Source organism: Melozone crissalis, unplaced genomic scaffold (assembly GCF_028551555.1).
Source record: "Melozone crissalis strain CALT ecotype California unplaced genomic scaffold, PUWL_Pcris_2 ptg000007l_1, whole genome shotgun sequence".
NCBI lineage: Eukaryota > Metazoa > Chordata > Aves > Passeriformes > Passerellidae > Melozone > Melozone crissalis.
In genome coordinates, this window is record NW_026535785.1 from 20,396,944 (window position 1) to 20,420,795 (window position 23,852).

At 44.1% G+C, this 23,852-nt stretch overlaps 1 protein-coding gene across 1 annotated transcript in view; it reads right to left on the reverse strand.

The window, feature by feature from the left end:
* Positions 1-1,296: 1,296 nt before the first annotated feature.
* CDH5 (cadherin 5) overlaps positions 1,297-23,852 on the reverse strand; it is a 29,546-nt gene continuing 6,990 nt past the window's right edge. The window contains exons 2-12 of the mRNA XM_054296322.1: positions 14,379-14,580; positions 12,179-12,467; positions 11,968-12,084; positions 11,076-11,240; positions 10,501-10,688; positions 8,547-8,800; positions 7,832-7,974; positions 7,168-7,292; positions 5,601-5,709; positions 4,643-4,888; positions 1,297-3,845 (exon numbers count right to left, since the gene is read on the reverse strand). Of these exons, the coding sequence (XP_054152297.1) occupies positions 3,352-3,845; positions 4,643-4,888; positions 5,601-5,709; positions 7,168-7,292; positions 7,832-7,974; positions 8,547-8,800; positions 10,501-10,688; positions 11,076-11,240; positions 11,968-12,084; positions 12,179-12,467; positions 14,379-14,580 (2,332 nt within the window). The 3' untranslated portion in view covers positions 1,297-3,351. The remainder of the gene's footprint in view (positions 3,846-4,642; positions 4,889-5,600; positions 5,710-7,167; positions 7,293-7,831; positions 7,975-8,546; positions 8,801-10,500; positions 10,689-11,075; positions 11,241-11,967; positions 12,085-12,178; positions 12,468-14,378; positions 14,581-23,852) is intronic.

Below are 23,852 nucleotides of genomic sequence, written 5' to 3' on the forward strand. Positions count from 1 at the left end.
ATTCTCATCACAAGCCATTGCTTCATAAAAAGTTCCAGTGGGCTGGGAGTGAAAAAACCCTTTATTAAATGGCATGAACTTCTGGATCTGAATGTAATAAAATAATAATTTATGATATATTTTTAGGGATAAGAGATTAAAGTGCGTATTAATTAAATGAATAATGAAAACCTCTGTGAGATTCTCTCCCACAAGTTGCAAGTAGCTGTTTAATCAAATTCTTTCTATGGAAAAATGCATTTCATTATAAGATAATTAGCACATCTATTGTGTTTTTAATACAACTTGTGCTAAAGTGTGTTTGATCTGGTGTTTGCTCATGGCAATTAGCAGTGAAGGAATTGAACTTTTTTGCTTTATTCCGGGCTGTGTAAATTATAAGTGCCATATCTGGGGAAAATGGATGTGATCTTTTGTAAAGCCCTAGATTAATCTTGGGAATATACTGGGGTAGTCATTGGCAGCAGCAGAAAGAGAAGGTGGGAGCTGTGTTGCCTAAAGCTGCAGATTTAGGGGTGATTTCATTTTCTGGTGCTGATGTGTTTGGTTGTGTCTGTCCTGAGGAGGCTGGAGGGTTCTGTACCCCAGAGTGTTCTGCACAGGTTCTGCACAGGTTCTGCACAGGTTCTGCACAGGTTGAGGTTCTGCACAGGTTCTGCACAGGTTCTGCACAGGTTCAGGTTCTGCACAGGTTCAGGTTCTGCACAGGTTCTGTACAGGTTCTGCACAGGTTCTGTACAGGTTCTGTACAGGTTCTGCACAGGTTCTGTACAGGTTCTGCAGAGGTTTTGCACAGGTTCAGGTTCTGCACAGGTTCTGCACAAGTTCAGGTTCTTCCCAGATTCTGCACAGGTTCAGGTTCTGCCCAGTTTCTGCCCAGGTTCAGGTTCTGTTCAGGTTCTGCACAGGTTCTGCACAGGTTCAGGTTCTGCCCAGTTTCTGCCCAGGTTCAGGTTCTGTTCAGGTTCTTCCCAGGTTCTGCCCAGGTTCAGGTTCTGCCCAGGTTCTGCCCAAGTTCTGCCCAAGTTCTGCCCAGGTTCAGGTTCTGCCCAGGTTCTGCCCAGGTCCTGCTGCAGTCTGGGGCTGCAGACAGGGAGAGGGCTGGGCTCCCTTGCAGGGTTTTCGTGCCTGGGCTCACTGTGGCACAAAGCCTGATGCTGTCTGCCGAGTGGGACTCGTTAATGCACAGAACATCCAAACTTGAGACTGGCTTTATGTAGTAAAAAAACAACATTATACAGTACAGGAGTATAAAAAAAAACCCGTCCAGTGCAAACATGATATACATTGGAAATGGATACAGTGTTCCTTAAAATAACTATAAAAAAAATCAGGCTTAAAAACAGCAATTCCAGGTAATAGAATCTGGCTGATACCTACCAAAGTTCTTGACTTACTGCACTAAATAATTTCCTAACTAACTTTACCTGCTGATAGCCAATACCACAGGTACTGACAAAACCCTTAAACTCTAAGTGTTATTAGTTAGCATTCTTTATAATACACAAATATGTGGAACCCCTAGAGCACGTCCTGCTGGCTGGATTAAGCAAAACAGAATGAGTCCATTCAAAATAAAACCAAGGCTGTCACCTTAAAATGTACTTTTTAAAAACAAACAATAGGTTCTAAGGCTGATTTGCCCAATGGACAGAATTCTCCTCAGTTTTCCTTTAGTTCATATTTGAAAATTTGAGTGATTATATTGTTGGTGTTGTATTAATGTCCAGCCAAGTATTGCTTTGGACTTTTTACAGCAGTGAGGAGCAGTGTGAGACCATTGCTGTGCATTGTTATTTCCTGCCCAGAAAACATTTTGGGGGAAGGGAGTGTGAATAGTATGAATTGGAGATGATGTGAACAAGTAAAAAGCAAATTTGCGAGGTTCCACTATACTTGTTTAAGAAAAAAAAAAAAAAAAAAGATTTAGTATTATTTGGTTAGCTACCAGATTTAAATAATCAAACCAACTAAACTAATGCATACAGCTCCAGCACAGACCCTGCTCAGTGGAGGATCTGTGTAGCAGGGCTCTGTTCCTGTTGGAGGCAACAGGGCTCTGCACTGCTGGAAGCCGGAGACAGGCCATGGTCCCAAGGGACCCGCTGTTCCCAAAAGGTGTTTGGGAAGTTTCCCTTCCAGTGTGGGAAGTTTCATTCTGGTCATTCTGTGGCTCTGCACAGGTGGGAATGCGAGCACAGTCCCTTTCCAGAGACGGCAGCTCCAAACCTGCCTTACGTTTGTGGTGCTTTTGAGCAGCCCAGTGTGGGGGTGTGTAGCATTCTGCTATGGGAGTCTACAGTATTTTCCTAGGTGGAAAAAACTCCTTTTACAGTACCTGCTTAGAAAAAAAGCACAGCAGTTTCACAGTAATGAGGCCCTTCTTTTTTTGTCCCTGAAAAAATGCTATTGCTTCAATAATGCTGAATAAACCCCCTATTCAACCTCTTAAGAAATCTGGAGAGACCTGTATTTCCATCTAGAGAGATTTACAGTGTTGGAGTCTTGACATTCCCCTGATCTCCACAGTTCCTGCCCTGCAGGACATGTTCCATTGAGTAACACTGAGATCCTATTTACAGAGAGAAAAAACAATTTTGCTGCTAGCTAGAGCAAATTCTAGCATGCCAGAAATGAAATTGTCATCAGGCTGTTAAAAATGACAGATGAGACCAGATTGTGTGTCTAAAAATCCTGTCTAATTTTATCTTGAGTAACTCATAGATGTAGTGGAAGGCTATAAAGCAAAAATAATTAATAGAAGGGAAATCAGGAAAAAAATAATGCTTCTTTTTGAAAGTGATGGAATAGTTTCTAATACTAAGTGATAGACCATATGTTCCTCCTCTCTTCTGCTGGGTGAGCATAAGTGTGGAATATCAATAAAGATGTTGCAAGAGGGGCAGGCAAAGCAGCCAGCTGGAGATCCAGGGGGGCTGAAACATCCATTCCCAATGGCACTGAGCCTCTCTCCCAATGGAGGGTGACCTTGATGCATGTGGATGGAAACAGCACAGGAGGAGAGGATTGAGGGAGAAACTGGGGACAAAACCTGGAGAAGTGGGGAAGAGGGGGCGAGGAAGGGAAGAACACACTTCCAGGTGTGTTCTGGAAGGCTTGAGCAGATCAGTGAGCAGGAATTTTGGGGCAAGAAATGAATGTTAGTGAGGCCAGTAGTGCTGGGGGAAGTTAATACAGGTGATCTCTGTGTGTCTTTTTAACCCTGCTGCAGGTTTTTTCCATGCCTGTTTGAAATCCTTGAGGGAAGAGCTGTGAGTTCCTCTTTGGCCACTGGCAGTCTCTTGGTGTCAGTCTGTAGCGGGAGGGAGAAAACTCATGGCTAGTTTGAGCTTAATACACAAAATCTTCGCTTGGTTCTGATCCATAGAGCTCAGCTAACATCTTGAACCTGGGTCCCCAGTCATTGAGAAAGTCATAGTCAATGTCTGAGTCTGAGGAGCCCGAGCCCAGGGAGCTGAGCGACTCCGCGATGGACTCGGCGCCTTCGTAGCCGTAGATGTGCAGGGTGTCGTAGGGCAGCAGATCCCTGTCGTTGTCAGCCTCATCCTTCTTCACCTCAATCATCATCTCCATGCCCCCAGCTGCAGGGGGGATGTTCCCAGGAGGTTTCTGGACCTGAGCATAGGGAGAGGGAGCGGGCTCTGCCTTGAGGCCGTTCTTGCGCACGGAGTTGAGCACGGACACGTCGTAGCTGGTGGTGTCCATCTCGCCGCCGCCCTCCTCGTCGTAGGTCACCAGCTGCTCGTGGATCTCTGCCACGCTCCTCCCCAGCCCACTCAGGTCCTTCTTGTGCCTCCTCCTCAGCAGGATCAGCAACACAATCACTGCAAAGGAAACTTAGATGAGCGCGTGTGAATAGACAAGTAAGGCACTAAGACAAATTGTATTTAAGATATGTAATGTAGTCTGAAGTCTTGGGGGATTTTTTTGAGTGTTTTTTAAACATATATTTATTTTAAAAAATTCTATTTAAGGATTTGTTGAAAGAGTTCAGTCTGGACAGAGATTGTCAGACTTGTACTTGTGATTCCAGCTCTGACTCTTGAGCTGGAATCACAAGTATAAGTGCATGGTGTCACAAGGTCATTGAATCAACTTAATGAATTAATAATTGAACTCTTAATGCCAAGCATCAGATGCTGCTTATGTGGTACTTGTAAAACAGGTCAGTTCTCAGGCAAGGAAAAGGTGCTCAGCCTTTTCTGATAGATTTCAAATGCAGCAAACAGGTACTGGTCTGCTGATTTGTTACAAGTGTATTTATGTTCGCTGTGCTGCTTCAAGGGTTTCCAGACTAGTTCCTGCCATAGGAACCAGGAATCCTGTTGTTATTGCTCCAGCCCAAATTTCCTTTTTTATAGCTGTGTATGAGGCTGGTACCAGTAAATCAAGTATATTATACATGTGTGCAATAGCCTGTCTAGAGGAGTGAGCAGCTTTGCAGCTGAAGTTGTTCTAACAGGCCAGAGAGGAAGAGCACATGAGATGAATCAAATAGGTACAGCATTTCTGGCTTCGTGACCATTTCATAGCCACAAAGCTTGTGTAGATCTCAGCTAAAGAAAGAACAAAGCATCCTCACACTGTGCTGCAGAGAACATTCCAAAAGCCAGATACTCACCAATGATTGTGAAGATGCAGATAAAAATTGCCACCAGTGCTTGTATGCTGACGCCAACCTGCTTTGCCCTCTCCTCGCAGAAGGTGAAGTTGCCTTTCTCGTTGCACTTGCAGACACTGATGAGCAGGGTGTTTGTGCTGGTGAGGTCAGGGTCACCATTGTCTGAGATGAGCACGGGCAGGTAGTGGAACTTGGCAAGTTCCCGGTTGAACTGCCCGTATTTGACAGTGATGTTAGCTGTGTTGTCTGGAAGAAGGAAGGACATCCAATTAGGTGATAATTTCCACCAGAATAAGGACATCCCACTAGGTGATAATCTCCACCAGATTGTCCTCACAGATTCTCAGTCAGCCTCTTCCCCTTAGGCAGTGCCAGCCCTTTGGGAACCCAGTGAAACTTTGGTGTTGCAGACATCTTTTCATGAAAAATGTTTTCTTTAGGATTTTTCCTCCTGAGAAGCTGAGAGGCCTCAGGAACAAAATGTAAGCAATGATTATCTGCTGCTGTGGAATGCAACAGGTGCATCTGTGATTGATCTCATGTGGTTGTTTCTAATTAATGGCCAATCACAGTCAGCTGGCTCGGACTCTGTCTGAGACAGAAGCTTTGTTATCATTCTTGCTGATTCTATTCTTAGCTTAGCTAGCCTTCTAATGAAACCTTTTCTTCTATTCTTTTAGTATAGTTTTAATGTAATATATATCATAAAATAATAAATCAAGCCTTCTGAAACATGGAGTCAACATTCTTGTCCCTTCCCTCATCCAAGAACCCTGTGACCACTGTCACACTTTGGTTTCATCAAATATACTTTTTTTTCAGTGTGTTGAGCCTTTACAAATAAAGAGTTGCTTAGCTCAGCTAGCCCAGCCACAGGTCAGTGCTGCAGCTTTTGTTCCCTGAGCCCTGGGGTCCTGCTCTGGAACAAGCTGAGGGAGGCATTGCAGGGATACTCTACCGTAGTTCTCAATCAGGGAGAAGTTGCTGTCTTCTGTGGCCAGCGAGTATCTGAAGAAGCCTCTGGGAGATGTTTCATCCTTGTCAACAGCTGAAATCCTGACAATCACCTGCAAGGATGGAAGAGGTCACAGTTTTCAGTGTACATTGCCTCCAGTGATAAAGCATGTGGGGTGTTTGAGCTGGGCTCTGTGTCCTGTGTAACCCTTCAGTTTCAGGGCAGGACACAGACACCTCAGGACACCCCTCTTCAAGTTTTTTCAGTTTCAGTTTTTTCTTTGTGGGTCTTCAAAAAGAGCAGTTTTGCCTCTTCAAATTTTGTGCAATGAAAGCATGAAAAAAGCCCAATTTTTAAAGACATTTGGCTTGTTGAAGTGTCTAAGATGGTGTCTTCTGAAGTCCTCAGTCTACTCTGAGGTGTGACTGTCATTCCTGGAATGCCTTTGAGACTGCCATGCCTGAAGGACATGCTTGGGTTTTGAAATCTTCAACCTGATGTACATTAGATGTATAAAATACAAAAAATGTGCCTGGTTTTATCCCAAAGGTATTTTATAAATGAAACTAAAGGTGAAATTAATACCTTGTGTGTTCTATCAAGTAGTTCAGGCAATGGCAGTGTCCTGGTTCTGGCCAGCAAAGAGTTATTTTTTTTCCAGTAGCTGGGAGGGGGCAGAGTGGTTATTCTTGAGCACCTCATGTCATTTCTGGGAGAGCAAAGGGACTCTCTTCCTGGAGAAGGGGTTCCTTCTGTCTGAGCAGGTGTGGTGGGATAATGCTGGTGCTGAGCCAGAGGGAGCCTGTTGGGTGGTGTGGCTGCTCTGCACTCTCTCTCTCTCTCTCTCTCTCTCTCTCTCTCTCTCTCTCTCTCTCTCTCTATATATATATATATTTCTGTTATTTATATTGTTGCTATTACTGTTCATTCTCTTATCTCACTGCTGTTTCCAGTAAATTGTTCTTATCCCAGCCTGTGATCTTTCCCGTTTGTGCCTCCAGTTCTTCTCTCCATCCTAAATACACTAAACTGGGGAGTACCTCCCCTAAACCTTGACTCAAAGTGTCTTAATCAAACAAATATTACAGTATGGGCTGAACACTTGTGTCTGAGGCCAAACATATAAACCCAAAATACCAACATTGTGCCAAGTAGTAACAATTTGGATGTGCAGATCTGTGCACTCTGTGACTGCAGGATAATGTTCCATACAGCAATGTTTCTGTTTCTAGTTTGAAATGGTTTCCTCCTCAGTATCACACTCAGGCATCTGTGTGATAGAACTGAGCTGCTGATTCCTGCTGTGCAAAGCTTGACTGTCCTTCATGGCTCAGCTGTCAATACACAGATGTGAGAGCCTGGGGGGAGAGGAGCAGTGCAGCCCATGTGTGCAAGCAGATAAAAGTCAATATTCCAGCAGAGCAGTATCCTTAAGAGCAATTCCTGATGTTTTGGAAATCAGTGAAATAATCGGGTGTTTTGGTATGGAAATTTAGACTCACTTGTATTAAAAGACACATTTTATTTGAGCAGTAATTCAGGTTTCAGGGCAATGCTCTCCCTGTCTCACCTTCCCAGGTGCAGCATTTTCACACACTCGAGGCTCCTCAGGAGACACCAGCTCTGGAGCATTGTCATTGACATCATCCACGATGACATGGACGTGGGCGTGCGACTCTCTGTCGGACAGGCGGCCTGGAACGACAGCAGGGCACAGCCTGGAGCCCCCAGCCCACACCTCCTGCCCCCTCTGTGCCCCACACATGAGGAACATTTTCCAGCTCCATCACAACTGAAACTTTCCCTCTGAGATTTAGATATTTTCCTAAAACCTCTCGCAGAGGTTAAATCATCAAGGATTTTTTGGAGTAAAATGACAGTAGATTATGGCTTTCCTGATTCTTCCCCCTGCATGCTGATGGACTGAGCATTGTTCTCTGGCACTAAAGCAGCAGGCACAGAACATGTCTATATTGTGAAATATCAAACCAAGCTGGGACTGGCCTGCCCCACTCCCTGGAGCTGAGCAAAGCCAGGGGTCAAATCTTAAAATAATCTCTGACCTATTTGTAGGGACTTGTTTGATTGGGAAGATGACGATGCAAACCTTGGAGCACTCCTTTCATTCCTAGCTCAGCAGGAACAGCCTGTCAGGTTGTGCCTTTCCTTTTTGACAGCCCTGCTGGAAAGGTGTACCAGGGTTTCTTTCAAACTGGGAAATGGGTGGCACTCACCATCTTCAAGGATCTCCACAGCTGCCACAGTGATGTTGTATGAGGAGCTGAATTCTCTGTCCAGAGGCTTTGGAAGTTGAATAACTCCGCTGTTGGATACCCTGACGTAGTCTCCATTAGGATTTGCTCTACGCTGAAAATATCTGGATTTTGTTTAAAACAAGATATGTCAATGCACGGCTGGTAATGCTGTGTTTCATTTCATTTCTTCTCAGAGGAAGGTCAGAGGCTTCTTGTGTGACAAATTACAGTAATATCTTGACCAGGAGGGCTGAGAATATTGCCCTAAAACTATGCAAGCTGTGAGAATGAAATACATCTGTTGGAATAGTTTCCATATTATGGTACTTGGCTCTTTCAGAAGTCTATTTTCTTCTCTAAACACATGATTGAGAGAGCTCTTACAATAAAAAAAATAACAATAAATTATAATAATGTAAAAATATCCAAGTTTACATTTTTTCCCTAAACGTGCAAATGTTTTATCAGTAAGTCCATGTGGTAATGACATGGGTAGATGAAATTTATGTTCAGCTTTTGGTGAGCATATATATCCATGGCTGCAGTGCTGGCAAAATTAAATTATCTTTTGTTTTGTTTGGCAGGCAGATTCTAAAAAAAATAGGGCCAAAGTCTGGGTTCTTTGTGAAATTCTTGGTGCTGTTGATGGATTCTACACTTTGAAGTAGGATTGCTAAAGCTGGCGTCGTCTCACCTGATTTTCCGTTTAGCTGCGTCGGGGTCCTCGGCGTGAACGGAGCCGAGAGTTTTCACCACTGCGTGGTTTTCCCTCACCTTGAACTCGTAGGGGAGCCTCCTGAACACGGGGGGCTCGTCCACGTCCGTGACCTCGATGACGACGCTGGCGATGCTGCGGGGATTGCCGGGCTTGAAGTGCCGCAGGTTCACCGTGGGGTCCGTGGCCTCGATGCTGAACCTGTACTCTGACACTGCCTCGAAGTCCAGGGGCTAGAAACAAAGAGACAGGTACAGATATTCTTTCACTGGTGATGTCTAAGCAGACTTTCCATTGGCTTTCTGTGATTTAAGATCTGTGCTTTCATTCATGTTTGGCAATGTTACCAAATTTCATCTTGGCTGGACCCATGGGAGAGCATTTACCAACTGAACTTCCCTGTCATAGCGTGGCTCAAGGTACCTCTGCTGTGGGACAGATTCATCCAGGAGTTTAAGTTCAGCAAAATAATTTTATTTTGGGTTAAATAATTGTGTTTTTATAATGCTGTAACTACCAAAACTCGGTGAGCTCCTGTCCCCCAAAGGCAGGGGAAGAGATTCTCCTCTTGGCTATGCTTTGTGTTCTGAAGGCACTCAAGGCAGATCTGCACGGGCTGACAGCTGGGGCATCCAGTGAGAAATTTAATCCTCTTCCCTGTTTTTCCAGTTGCCTGAGACTAAAAAAGGAATCACACAATGGGAGGAAGGCCAGGAGCTCGGGCAGTAAGGAATGATCCTTTCAAAGTTTCCTTTGTTCTACCACCTGAGATTCTAAAAGCACTGAGATTCACAGCAGTTATGGTGACTCTTGTTTTCCTTTTTGGGTAGACATTGCAAGGGGAAATGATGGGACTTATCCAGCAGCTGACATTTTATCTCACATGGCTGTGCATTTAGAATTATGACGTATGCACGGCCAAAATCACACTGAAAACGGGGTGAGCTTTGCCCATTGTGTGCTGGAGGAAGAGCTGGTTCCAAATCGCTCAGGGAGGGTGTGTGGGGTCTGTGAGTGCTCCTCCCATGGGCAGGCACTGCATTGCCCAGCTCCTGGGAAGGAGAGCTGCTCATACCCAGTGTGACCACAGCCAGGATTTTACTGCCAGGCTTGAAATCCTTGGTACTGCTTTTCCTGAAAGTTTTCTCTTCTTAATGACATTTCTAGTCTTAGCAGTTACAGAGAGGCATTTGGAAGGGAAAAACACATTCCTGTCAATCTGAGGACTACAGGAGCTGATTTATGGTCCTTTCTTCTCTTTTTTTTTTTAACAGCAAGTCAATGAAATCAATGAAGTCTTGGTTTGGCAATGCTCTGCAGCAGTCCCTTGGTACAAATCATGTGGGTTTGAGAATTTAAAAAAAAACAAAGAACAGACCCTAATAAAGGCTTTGGAGAGTCTTAAAGACATAAGAAATTAGTGGGGAAGCTCTTAAAGGAAAAAAAGCTTTTCCTCACCCTGAGGAAAGCAAGGGAGCTGTGGGTCGGATTGGAGCAAATGCCAAAGTGCAAAGAGACTTCAGAAAGGAGGTCAGGTGGACTTGTTCACATTTTCTGCTTTGGTTTCAGGTGGGCTTCACAAGGGAAGGATTCGTTGACTCAGCCACTTGGTTCAACTCTTAAACCACTGTCTCTTTGAAGCATCCAACCACTTGAAGTTTGAGAGGAACCCAAAGCACCTAACCTGAATATCTGACACAGCCCCCACTGCCCTCTGCAGTAATTCTGGAGTTTTTCAGGTCTGGAGGTTGAAAAGGACCAGAAATCACCAGCTCTTCTTCTCCCAGAGCTCAGAGAGCTGGTGTTCAGGATCAATATATTTCATGCTGACTTTCATGTGCTTCCTTTTTTTCCTGCTGCTAGTCCTAAACCAAAAAATCACTTGTTACACATGGCAAACCACAATAAACATCTTTGTTATGGGGAAAAGTACCTTCTTTGGCCTAATGATTCCTTCATTTGTGTATGGATTTGCTACAATGTCAAAGGTGTCCCTGAACTCTCCTTGGATAAAGCTGTATCTTGTATTTCTGTGCTGTGGTTCGTCAATATCTTCTACTTTGACTCTGCCAACTTCTCCTCCTACCGAAACGTTTTCAGGAACTTTAAAGTGAAATGATGCTGTTAAAAAAAAAAAGAAAAATACATAAGGAGTGTGTACATGGAAGTTAGGACTCAGTTGAAACTGTTCTTACTTGACAGATGCACAAAAAAATATTTCATTGAGAATTTAGCATTGTGTATCTCTAGGACATGTGGAAGCATAAATAATACACCAAATGGTCAAGATCTTTAGCAAAGGGATGAAATTAATACTGATTTTTGTTTTCAGCTCTAGGCGTGCATTCCCCAGGAAAGGTGGCTCTGGCTGAAACACAGAAGAGTTTCTGAACACGTGAAGTTCTTTTGGTCATTTTTAAGGACAGCTGAGCTGTGCAGGCTCATGTGCTGGGCTGGCTGTGCTGTGGCAGCCCCTGGCTGCAGGGGCTCAGGGCTGGGGGCACTCACAGAGTTTGAACTCAGGGGAGTTGTCGTTGATGTCGGACAGGGCGATGATCACCGTGGCTGTGCTGGAATCCCCAGAGAAACCCGGAGCATCTTTGGCTTGGACAACAATCTCGTACGTGGCCTTGGTCTCTCTGTCCAAATTAGGCTCTTTTGTATAAATCACACCTGTGAAAAAACAATATTGGATGCAATTAGATTTTGCAGCACGCCCAACATCTCTTCAATTTTTTGGAGATGTTGGTGGCAAATTTTGGTAGCAAATTTGGTGGCAAATTTTTATCTTTTTTTATCTCCGTACATTCAGCTTTAAGTACCAATCTTACAGTGGTATTTTTCAAGAAATGTTAGAAATTTTTCTTCATGATGGAATATTTAGGAGACCTTGTGCAGAATATTCCTTTTAATGGATCTTTAACCTCTTTACCTGCTTTCTTTGCTCTAGCAAGCTAGTGTGGTTACAAGACATACTGACATTGGTTTAAAAACTGGGCAAAATTTAAGCTAGAAAGTTTAGGAAAGCAAATGATTATTGATTACTGAATGCTGCTTCAGAATTTGTGTATTCCCTTTTCATGTTCAGTCACTGGAACAGTATCTATGCTAAACTGAAAACATGAACTCAGCTCCTGGTTAATCTTTCCAAAGATGGGAAAAAATGATCTTTTATCTTCTCATTGTGTTCATGGCAGCTGATATTCTGGTTTTATGAGTTCATTTCTAGATAAAGACAGTGGCATTGTGGAGTGTGAATGAAAAACCTTTTAAATCATGTTTAAAATGATAGTTTTGAATGATTATTCCTCTTTTCCAGAATGAAAAAGCCTTAAACCTGTGTTTTCTTCAAAGGGTAGGATATGGACAAAGCATAAGGACATTTGTGTGTCTGACTTACCAGAGTCATCGATGGTGAAATATTCCCCTCCTGTGGTGACTTCGTAGGTCACGGTGGCATGACCTGACACTGTGGGGTCATCAGCGTCCACAGCTGTCACCTTGGTGACTGAGGTCCCTAGAGAAGGGTTTTCAAGGTGCATATTAATTAATATAAGCGGTGCTTTTCAAGGCCAGCCGTGAGGGAGGTGAGCGCTGGAGGGAGGACTCACCCACAGGTGACATTTCTGGGACAGAGCCGTTGAACACCTTGTGCACGAACACGGGGGCGTTGTCGTTGATGTCGTACACCTTGATGATGAACCTGGAGGGGCGCTCCAGGGACCTGTTGTTCGTCCTGTCGATGATGAGGGCCGTCAGCTCGTACTCAGCCTTCTTCTCCCTGTCCAGCCTCTCGAAGGCGTACACGTCCCCGCTGGTCTCCTCCACCTTGAAGATGGTGTTGGCGAACTCGCCCTCGATGATGTACTTGGCGTTCTTGTTCCTCACGCTGGACGTGATCTGGGAGCAAAGTGATGTTCAGGGGTATAAGGTGGGGCCTGGCAGCTGGGTCTGTCCTGGGGGATTCACACAGCCAGGGATTCCTCACCCCACTGGGAGCCCCCAGGACTGGTGCGTTCACTGAGCAGCACCACAGCAGAGCTGCGCTCGTGGGATGACACTTGCACCCACACTGAAACTTCCTTGCTTATACAGAACAAAGCTTTTCTTGCATCATACCTCATATTTTCTAAAGGTTTAAATTGTTCATGCATCCAACACTTACAAATAATTAACTGCGTTATGTCTGAAATGACTGAGCCACCTTCAGTCTGAGTTACTTTTGTTTGCAGCTTTCTGGACCTGCCAGGGGTTTTTGCTCAGTTTCACAGGATTACAGGATGAAATCTGTCTTCACAGCTCCTGACATTATTCAGCATTAGCCTCTTTTCCTTAGCATTTAGCAGGATTCCTGCCACAGCTGACAGCTTTCTTGTGCTCAGTCACATCCAATCCCTTAATAGGCAGTTTTTAGGCTCATGGTATGACAGGAAGGTTACATTTCTACCCCATAGAAATTTAAGGTTATATGCAGTGAAAAAGGGATGTGAGAAGAGGAATGAGCATTAATCAGTTTAAAAATATAATTTAATCCAATTCTAAATGCTTTTGCACATTACTTGATCTGCAGATAACATAATGATACTTCCCTTTCTATACCCTCACACATACAGGGACACTGCTAGAAGATTTAAACCCCAATTTTCCATGCACTATATCAGTATTCTTATTTCAGCCAGCTAATTATCAAGGATTGCTGGGTTTTACCAAGTATTTCCATCCTTTTCTTACTGATGTTATTATAAATGTCACCTGTTGGGTGTTCAGGATTTGATTTATCCTGTAGTTGTCATTTACTGTTGAGCATTGTTTAAATTTCGGTTTTCTCTTTTGAAAAGTGCCATTAATATTTCCACCCCTCATTCCTTAATCATGCTTCAGGCAGCTGGGACTGCTGGAGAGCAGCTCACAACTCTGGAGATGCCCCATGAGAGATAACCCCACCCTTGTCTCAAAGATGGGATAGTCTGTGCCTTCTTTATTGATTTCTGTGTACCTCTTCAGTGTAAAAAGCACAAACCTCTCAGAATGCCTTTTCTGGTGCTGAGGACAAAAGGGAAGCACTGAGTGGTGCAAGATAAAATCCAGATGTGTCAGCACACTCCAGATGTGTCAGCACACTCCAGATGTGTCAGCACACTCCTGCAGCTGTCCCTCAGCCCTGCCTCGCTGCTGCTGGGGCCTTTCCTTGAAGGGTTAACCAGGGGCTCAGTGCTGCAGGAGCCTTCAGGAGATTGTGCTGCTGGAACACCTTCCTGCCCTGCCCTGAGGAAAAGGAGTTTGCAACCAGGCCAATGCTCGTTAGCATTTTTAAAAATTCTTTGCTTTCGCTTTGTGCAACAATATCTTTGATTGTGTAACAGTATTTCGAAACACAGCACTCGTGTTTTGAGTACAAGCCGAGAGATGTAAACTGTTGCTTTTTTTATTTGCTGATTTTTATTTTTATTTGCTGATCTCTGAGGTTTCTGAAAGAATCTTGTGCTGCCAGGAAAATCCTGACATGCATCATTCACCAGACTTCCTTCCCAACCATGCACCTGCAGGGAATGTGGCTGTTCCTGCATTTGGAACCTCCAGACCTGCTATTCCCTTACATTTACTTGTATTCTTCAAAGGAATTAAAATTCCTATGACACTGTTCTTCATTTACTCTTTGCCCACATTCTGAAGATTTTAACATGTCAATATGTAGGTATTAAGTCCCATTTCTATTTCCTTTTCATTTCTCCTGCCTAGACTGCAAACAAACACTGCTTTTCAAGATCCTCATTTGCTGTTTTTAGTCATTGCTGACAGGTTGCTGCTTACCTTGCCAACATGGTGTGGCAAAGGTGTATCAAGCTCTTCTTGGATGTGCAATTGGTTCCATATCCAGTCTCTCTTCTGGCGTTTGTGGCTGACATCATTTGAACAAAGGTTTTGGGTTGATTTCTGACCTCTTCCATCAGCAAATGCTGGGGCCAAGAACAATGAGAAAAGTAGAATAAGGTGGCTCATCTTCTTCTGTAGCCTAGAAAGTAATACAGAAAAGCAGCTATATAAATAACAACAGAATCAGATTCAGCAGAGGGAGCACACGTGGAAGTGCAAATGGACATTTGTTTCTGTTCATTTTCCTCAGCATCAAAATTTGAAGGCTTCTTCCTTCTATGAAATAGCTTTAGCTGGATGAAAACTGTAAAAAAGCAACACAAAGTATTTCAATTCAATAAAAAGTGAGCTTTGAATGCTGGTGTAAGAGCCAGCATCCCCCTGAGTGGCTGTCATTGCTCTGAGGAACATATTCAGGGCTGAGCTCCCCACTGTGCCCAAGGCCAGGCCAGCCTGGCACCACAGCTCAGCTCCACTGGAAATGGAATGTTCAGGCCTGACAAACCCAAATGCAGTGTTTTGGCAAGCCTCAACAAAAAATATACTGTAGTCAATATCTTCCTATGGAAAAGATTGATTTAGAATAAAATCTGGGGGTTTTTTTTGGTAGAAATTGTTATTAGTGTGAAATTTTCAATCAATTCCAAGTACAATACAGCAAATTATCTTTCTTTAAGGGCTCATCTATTGATTCAACTCCTTGTCTTCTGAAGCTTTGGAGACTCACATAAAGTTCCTTTATCCCCTATTCCCAGACTTTAACATTTGCAAAATGATAATTTGTGAAATGATTTTCAGGTGAAATCATATTTTTGCATCCTGTGTTAATATTAGCAAACTTTAGGCCTGACTTTCAAATCAGAGAGGTTATTCTAATGTTATCAAAGCTGATTCATTTTCTTCCTAAATTTCCCATTCCCGATATAAAGGACTGTCAGGGAACTTTAACACTCAAGTAATCAGACTTTAAATTGCACATAAATGACTTTCCATTAGCTTTTAGGAGCTGTCAGCATGCACATCAAAAATAAACCCACTAATTGTGATGAGAAGTTGACATCACACAGGCTGCTGGATGCGAGATTAAATTAATATTTTCATCAGGAAGGTGCTGAGACGTTTCCAAAATTACTCTTTGGTAACCAGGCAATCAGTGTTATCCCATGGTGCAGCATCAATGTCAGTAAAAAGGATTTTATTTACCATGAAATGTTTCTCTGCTGTACTGTTCTCTCTCTCACATTGTTGTACATAACCTGAGGAATGTTCCTCCTTTGTGGCTGGGTAGGAAGTGAAGAAGGTGCCTTTGAATTTGCTTTTTGGTAGATAAGCTGTGTTTGATCCAGTTTTCTGGATTCAAACAAAACCTTTTGATTTAGCTAGGTTTTTTTTCTTCTATGCCCTTAGCTTGACTTTGAATACTTTTAGAAACAATGAGTATAATTTAGTTGTTTTTCTATACTTTATTTGTGTAGATGGACAACTGGAAACTGGAAGGTAGCGATATGATTCTGCTGTGATTGCGTAAGTCTGACTTTTATGCATAAAACTACAAAACACAATAACCAAAGGAAGCCATTGGCCAATGCCAACCAGCACAGGCTGTGGTTTGGCCAAAGAACAGCCTGAAGTGTTTAAAGAGCCTTTTTCTCTGGTTCTTGTGCTGAGTGGAGCTCTCCTGTAGGGCTGAGCTGCTGCCTGGAAGCTTTAAAACAGAAAGTGCTGACTGAATCTATTTACATGAATGTGCATTTCAGTTGAAATTTAGCTGCCCCTTCCACTCAGCATGTCCATCTTCGTGTTTGTAGATTTTAAGGATGCTTCAATTCCTTTAACTCCTGATTAGTGGATTCCTTGTTCATATTTGTCCAACCTCCCTGGAAAGTGGATTGTTCCTTTGGCAACAGTTTGGAGATCCTTGGCTGCCCTCTGGCACTGCAGCCCAAACACAGACTGAGGTGGGACAGCCTCTTGCAAAAACTCATCTCTGCTCCACCTTTGGCAACTTTCAAGCTGCTCATTTGGGGAAAATGAGAGTGTACTCTGGAGCTCTTTGCTTGCTCTTCTCCAGGGACAAGAGCAAACTCCACGGGAGTGACTTGCCCCATAGGACAGGCTGACCCTGAGGACACTTTCCCCAGGGCAGGCTGACCCTGAGGACACATTCCCCGTGTGAGAGTCTGTCTGAATTTTCCCTCATCTGCCTCACGATCATCCTTGGGAGACCACTGAAGAGAAGAACCCCCCATCTAGAATATCTGGCTCTGAAGCAGAAAGTCACATGCCAAAGGCCCTGAGACCTGAAAGCACAGTGTTATTTGTTTTCACAGGAGTGTTTGCTGTATGCTAAGAAGGGGCACCATGCCCTGTTTGCAACAATAGCAGCTCTGGAAGCTGTCCCACCTCTCGGCCTGGCTGGACTTCTCCTGAGTTTCAGGTGGTCTCCCACAGCAGACCCTCACCTGTTTTACAACCACCGTGACAGGCAGACTGAGATGTAAGGGGCCTCTCCATCAAGGACTGAGACATGAAAAGGCCCCTCTCCTCCTTCCAAGGACTGAGACATGAAACCCCCATGGGAAAAGGCCCTTCTGCTCCTTCCAAGGACTGGGACTGAAACCCCCATGGGAAAAGGCCCTTCTGCTCCTTCCAAGGACTGGGACTGAAACCCCCAGCCCGGGGGAGGTGTGTGGGGGAGGCAAGCTGACCAAAGCGAGATGTTTGCCTGCAGGTTGTGACCGCTGGAGCAAGAAAACAATGGCTCTCATTTACTGCTGAGAACATGGACTACCTGTTACATCTGTTCCCTATTGTATCTGTTTTGCCCCCTCACAGTTTTCAGTAATAAAAACCTCTGAGTTAGCTAGAGCCTTTGAGATCTCCCCAGCGTGGCAGGCGAACCCTCGGCTGGACTGGACCAAAAGACTTTGTCTCTGCATTGGTAGCTATATCCCCTCCCTTTCTCTCTCTTCTCTCTCTCTTTCTCTATCTTTTTCTCTCCCTTAATCCCTCTATCTCATTTTTGCTATGGTTATTTCAATAAAACTGCATTGTTTTGATTATCACTGCAAACCCCCTTGTACCATGTTGGTTTTTGCACTCTAAGATCACTCCTACGAACCATCAGGTCATCTGTCCACTGGGACGGATCCTGACACCCCGGGGCAGACTGACCCTGAGGATACCTTCCCCAGGGCAGGCTGACCCTCTGACCCTGAGGACACATTCCCCAGGACACCATGCCCATTTTCCTCGTGGCAGCCCTTGCTGCTGTTCCTGAGTCCCTCACCATGCTCAGTAGTGCCCTTCCCTGGCAGCACACCCAGAGCAGGCCCCGTGGGCAGTGCTGCCATGGGCTCACTCCTGTGGGAAGGGCACTTTCCCTGGGTGCCAGCTCCTGACAAGCTGTGCCAAATGCTCTTTTCTGGCCATGACAGCTTCCCTTCCCAGCAGCTCTCAGCCAGAGTGCAGAGGCAGCAGCAGAAGGGGACGTTGCCAGGCCTGAGCATTCCCACAAAGCCAGCAGCAAGAATACTTCTGAGGGACAACAGGGGCTGTTAACAGGTAGGATCAGCTTTCCCTTTTCCCTGTAGGGATCAGCTTTTCCTTTCTTCTGTGTCTGCGGGGCAGCCAGCACTGAGGGATGGGATCAGGTGCATCCCTTGAACAAGGACCCCCAATTTCCAGCCTGGTGGATCTCTGGGATGCTGCCAGAGTCCCTGCCCTGCTCTGCCCCACACAGCCCCCTTATCCCCCTGTCCTGGCTCATCAGCCCAACAGCTCCAGCCTCTTTTAGTCTAATCAGGCACCATAAATGCTGCTGAAAGTTATCAGGGAGTGGTTTATTCAAGCAGCTGAGTTTCTTGCTGTGCTCTTAAATTTTCTTCCAGCAAATGATGGGCTCTCCCACCCATATTATTCATTTTATGTGTAGAATTATTTTAGCAAATAACTCTTGGTCTGCAGGGTACTATAGACAGTTAACGGAGAAATTCTGGTATTCAAAGTGATTTGTGTGACACATGACTCATATAGTGCAGTTTCTTCTCCCAGACTGGGAGTAATTATTAAAAAATGTTGGGTGGAGATACAGACAATACTGTACTAATTAAAAGTTTGCATTTTACAGGTTGTTTTGGCAAGTAATCAACTGTAAAGTTGATGAACAGCTGATATAAATACATTCTCCACATAATGAAACCATATTGGATGAAATATTCTTATGAATATTTGTGTGTGTGGTTTGTTTTTTTCTGCTACCTGCCTCTCACCTAGTTTACTTCCAACTCTAAAAGTGTGTATGAATTCTTATGCAAGGTTAGTAGTTTAGCTGGCAAAGAAATTTGTTCTCTGCTTGGATGTTAAACAAAAGTTAAACCAGGCTTCTGTACAGAGATTTTAGGACATGAGGGACAGTTGCCTCTGAAATGATTTATTTTCCTGGTCAATCATACTAAAACCTTATGCTTATCTTTGAGAATTTTTCAGCATCCAAAAAACCCCAAATGGATAATGTAGAGTGGTGATAATGAACATTCTGAGAGAGAAATTTGCTAAAAGTGGCACGAGATCTACAAATACACAAGAAATCCAACACATTTTAAAAGGGTCACATCTGTGTTGTTGAGATAATTTGCATTACTGATTGTGAGAAAGGCTGGAAATGAAAGTTTGTTCTCTCTTATTGGAATCTGAATGATTTAGATTCTTACTGGAATCTGAATGATTTCAGTAAAAATCTAAATGATTCATCTAAATGAAAATGAAAACCCCCATACAAAAAAGAATTTAGTCTTTCTTGGAGCAAACGGCACTGAAAAATTATTTTTCAGATGGAAAGAACGTACTTTGATACAGTATCTAAACACCTCCAAAATTGCTGTGCTCAATGAAACCACAGCAGATACAGAGAGCAGAACCTGGCCTGGTCTCAGGGAGCAGAATGACTCTGAACAGCCTGGCCATAGAGAATCCATTTTAACTTTAATTTCTCATGTATAGGATGGCTAAGACTAAAAGTAAATGTGTGACTGCAGCAAGACCTAAGGAGCAGAAAGTTAGCACACCAAACACAGGAGGAGGTAAATTATCTTTTTCCTTTGCGGCGCTGTAGTTTTGTGAGCAGGCAGAACATTATTGAAAGAAAACAACCTTAGCAATTCTTACTGCAGCCTTTCAGGGGCCACAGAGGGCTGTGCAAACCCGGGCTGATAAAGCTCCTGTGTCTCTGCAGGCAGACAAAAACCATGGTCTGTCCCAGAGCACTGAGAGGTGTCTGTGGGGTCCTGCCAGGGACCAGAGTGACAACGCCCTCAGGTTCTGCTGTCCCCCAGCTCAGAACTGCTGCCATGGCTGTGCCAGCTCCAGGGCAGCACCAGGACGTGTCCCCAGCTCTGTCCCCACTGTGTCCCAGCTGTGTCCCACTGTGTCCCCATTGTATCCCACTGTGTCCCCACTGTCCCCGCTGTGTCCCCGCCATGTCCCCACTGTGTCCCAGCTGTGCCCCAACTGTGTCCCCACTGTGTCCCAGCTCTGTCCCCACTCTGTTGTTACCTCTGCTCCCGTTCCCCTCCGTGCTTGCTCTGCTGGGGCTCCCGTGGGACAGGAGCTGAGGGCACCCAGTGACAGCAGGAACTGGGGAGGTCCTCCAACCCCAGTGACCCGAGAACAACTGCCTAAGGAAATTGTGCAGTTTTGACGGTTTTGACTCAGAGCAATCTTTTTTTGCTGTTGTTGTTTTTTTTTTTTTTTTTTTTTTTTTAATTTTTTTTTCCATTTTTGCATGTACCGTGTGTTTGGGCAGAACTCAGTGTCTCTGTGTCTGTCACATGTCCCAGCAAGGCACAGCAGTGCTCTTTCCTGGGAACACTCTGCTGCTTGTTCCTTTCCAGGTTCCTGAGCTGATTTCAGCAGCCTCGTGCCTGAATACCTGGGGCTGAGTTCTGATTGTCCTTGTGTCGATTCTGTGCATGTGAGAAGCGATTTCCACTGATGACTGAACAATCTGGAGTGCAAATATCTGCCTGAAAACTGATTGGAAAAATGACATTTTCTACTTGGGATAGTACCTCTGAATGAACAGACACTTGAGCAATATCTTAAGCAAACTTGCTTCTTTAAAAATATCAGTGTTGTGAGAGCACTCGTGCTGCATTTGGTGCTGCTCAGTTCTTGGTGTGGATGCTGCAGCAGGGTATAAGCACAGGTGAGGACATAATTCAGCACTTCTCCTTTGGGCTCCTCATATTTTTTTTCCCAGGGAAAAGGAAAATTAATTCTAATCTGAAATGGCTTTGTGATTTGAGCTTAAGTTTCTGGTAGGCTTGGGAGAAATTTGTTAATAATTGGTTTTCCCTGTCTGTTCAGCTCACCAGAAAGTTTTTCCTGGATGATGCAAAATACAACTTCACCTTACAGGTGGATGGAGTCCTCAGCTAAGACAGATTTCTCTTTTGGAAATGAAGAAATTTGACTACAAAATACCTGTATTCTGTAAATACTTGCTTTTAAGTGTTTATTGCCTTGGTGGAAAGCAGGCAGCCAAATTGTGCTCCAAGTCTTTCTGTTATCTTAGATATACAACTGGGAAGAAAATGAAAGAACGACCTGGTTTGGTGGGTTTTTTCAACTTTCCCCCCTTATTTTTATCCTCCTTTTCTTTTTTCTTTTCTTTTTATTTTCAAAGAAGCAAAGCCGCTCTCCAAGTCAGTGAGTGACAGCCTGAGCCCTAAAGATGGGTGAGCAGCAAAAATGGAGCAAAAATGGACCCAGGAGCCCTCCCAGAGATCCTGACAGCCCTGCCTGCGTTTCAGCGAGTGCTCTGCTGGTTCACAGTGCTCAGTGAATCCTGAGAGGAGGCAGAGTGAGAGCTGAGGATCAGAAATGGATGGTCCAGGAAGATTTTGGTTGTGAACAGAAAGAGTGAGGAAGGAAGATCCCTTTTGTTCCTTGCTGACAAATCTGACTGAGTTGGGAGGGTCCTGTCAGACAGTGAAGCACCAAGGCCCAAAATCTCAAAGGTGCAAGGATTTTTAACCTCTGCTGATTTCTCTCATTGTCTAGCTAACTTTCTCTTAATATGCATTTTCTTAAAATTAAAACTTTCATTAAAAACCTTCAAAAGCATATTTGCAGTTTGGGGGGTGCTGTCTGTGCTCCTGCCTGATTTGCATCTGATAAAGAATGGATACAATTATTTATTGAATATGTTTTTCTGGTGTAGGTCCAGATTCAATTTCCTGTTCACAAACACACATTTGCTTGGCTTAGATCTTGATTTCCTTTACATAACACCTGCACAGCTCAGAATCAGCTCTGAAATTGGCTTCTGTTAGAATTCAAGAAAACCTCAAAGAATCTCTGTTCCTGGGGATATTTGGGAGAGATGGGCTGATGGATTGTGCCTGGTTGTTCTGCATTGTTTTGGTACCTGTAGCCTTTTGTGGATAGTGTTAATTTAAATATGTCTGGGGATCTGAAACTCTTCTGTTTGTGGAAATGAATCCCTTACATGGTCGAATAAAAGGAGACCTGGAGAGTCTGTACAAAATTGTGCAACTTCCACATAGGTCAAGAAAGTCTAGGACATATTTTTCTGTGTCATGTCAAAAATCTTACCCAGGAAAATGAGTCACCCAAGACGGGCTGCTCCTCCAGGTCACGTGCACAAGCTTTGATTCCTACTCTCATTTTTAATCAAATAATTGTCCTGTCAATCTGTAGTAATCTGGCTTTTATCTGAGTTCTTTTTTTGTAAATCTGGTAATTGAGATGCAAATTAAATATATGTTAATGTTTCAGTTACTGGAATCTTCATGGACCTTAAGGAAAGACTATTTTTGGACTAGATAAATTAATAATTCTTGAATGGCTTCTGTTGTTGAACAGTGCTCTCTTGAACTGAGGGTTGTTTGCTGTGGATGTGATGGAGATAAATCAATGTTTTGGAGTCATTAAAAGGAGCAGTGACAGTACAGACTTCCTTCTCATCAGATTGGTGATGCAGATAATTGTTGTTTCAGGGGATGACTGTTTTTCTGTGACCATCCTAGTATGTCCAGCAAGAAATCCCATCTTGGTCAATCTGCTGGCCTTGTGCCCAGAGGAGAAGCAGAGGTTCAGGTCTGTCAGAGGCACACTCAGCCTGAGGGGAGCTTTAACAACCTTTCCTCACTCCCCACTCTCAGCAGGGCTGTGTCCTGCAGGGCACAATCCCTGCTCTGCTCACTCTCCATGATCGTGTTGGGTGTCACCACAGAAGCTGCAGAGACACCTGAGAGCTGATGAAAACCACTTTGAAATGGGACACATACAAAGCATGAAGCACTGGAATGTTCTGGGGCTGCTGGAGGCTTCTGATTCTTTCTCCTATAGTCACACAATGCTTTACTTGCCCTGAAGTATTCCCAAAATGGATTAGAGCCTTTAAATAAGGAGTATTGTCCAGTCTGCTCATGCATAAAGCCTTTTACTTCATGTACAAATATGTCAGTCCAAAATACAACAAGGGGTAAAATGTGCTTAAGCACAGTGCCCAGTATAAACACGGCTGCTGAAATATTTGTGATTAAATTATTAAAGCAATTTTTGATTTTGTTTCATAGGAAATAAAAATATCATCATAACCAGAAAATTTTGGCTTTCCCTCAGTTGTTGACAGCATTAATCCCATGGAGTTTCAGGTCCCAACCTACTCTGCTGTAGCTTTTTACAGCCTCTGGTGCCTGGGAGCTGGGTGTTCTGGTATTAGAGAATGGGCTCAAACCCACAGGCAGAGTTTGGGACTTGGCACAGAGTATTCTCACCTCATCATCACTGTCACTCACATTCTGTGCTCCCTGCACTAGAGCATTCCATTATCACAATCAGAAATCCCACAATACCTATGACTGCTGCGATTTATTTACTTGGCAGATGTTGCAGGGGTGAAACAAACAATCAAATGACAGAAAATCTGCTCTTGGCCACATGTCTTGTGGTGACAGTTGTCAAGTGCTTTTGAAGCAGAGCCATGGTGGGGGTTAACTCTGGGTTGAGTGCAGCCCTCCTGCTCTGAAGGGAGCTGATAAGATGGGTGGGATCACCCTGCACGCATAGTTTGGAAGTGCAGACATTTCCCCCTCTGAATTCCTCGTCCAAGATAAAGAGGAAGATACCTCCCATCTGGATTAATTATTGACAAAGGCAGATGTTGAAAATAGTGATGAAGTGCCAGTGTTGCAGACAGGCAAAGAACTGATTCCCTTCCTTGCATCCAAGAGCAGATTCCAGGGATGCTCAGGAGTGCTCCCCTGGGCAGGGACTCTCAGTGACATTTTTGCCTGGCTGTAGATCCAGCTTTTTTCCTTGCCTCCTCTGAGCCAATTTCCTCTCGCTCATCCCAAACTGAGGTGGCTCAGTGGGACAGAGGTG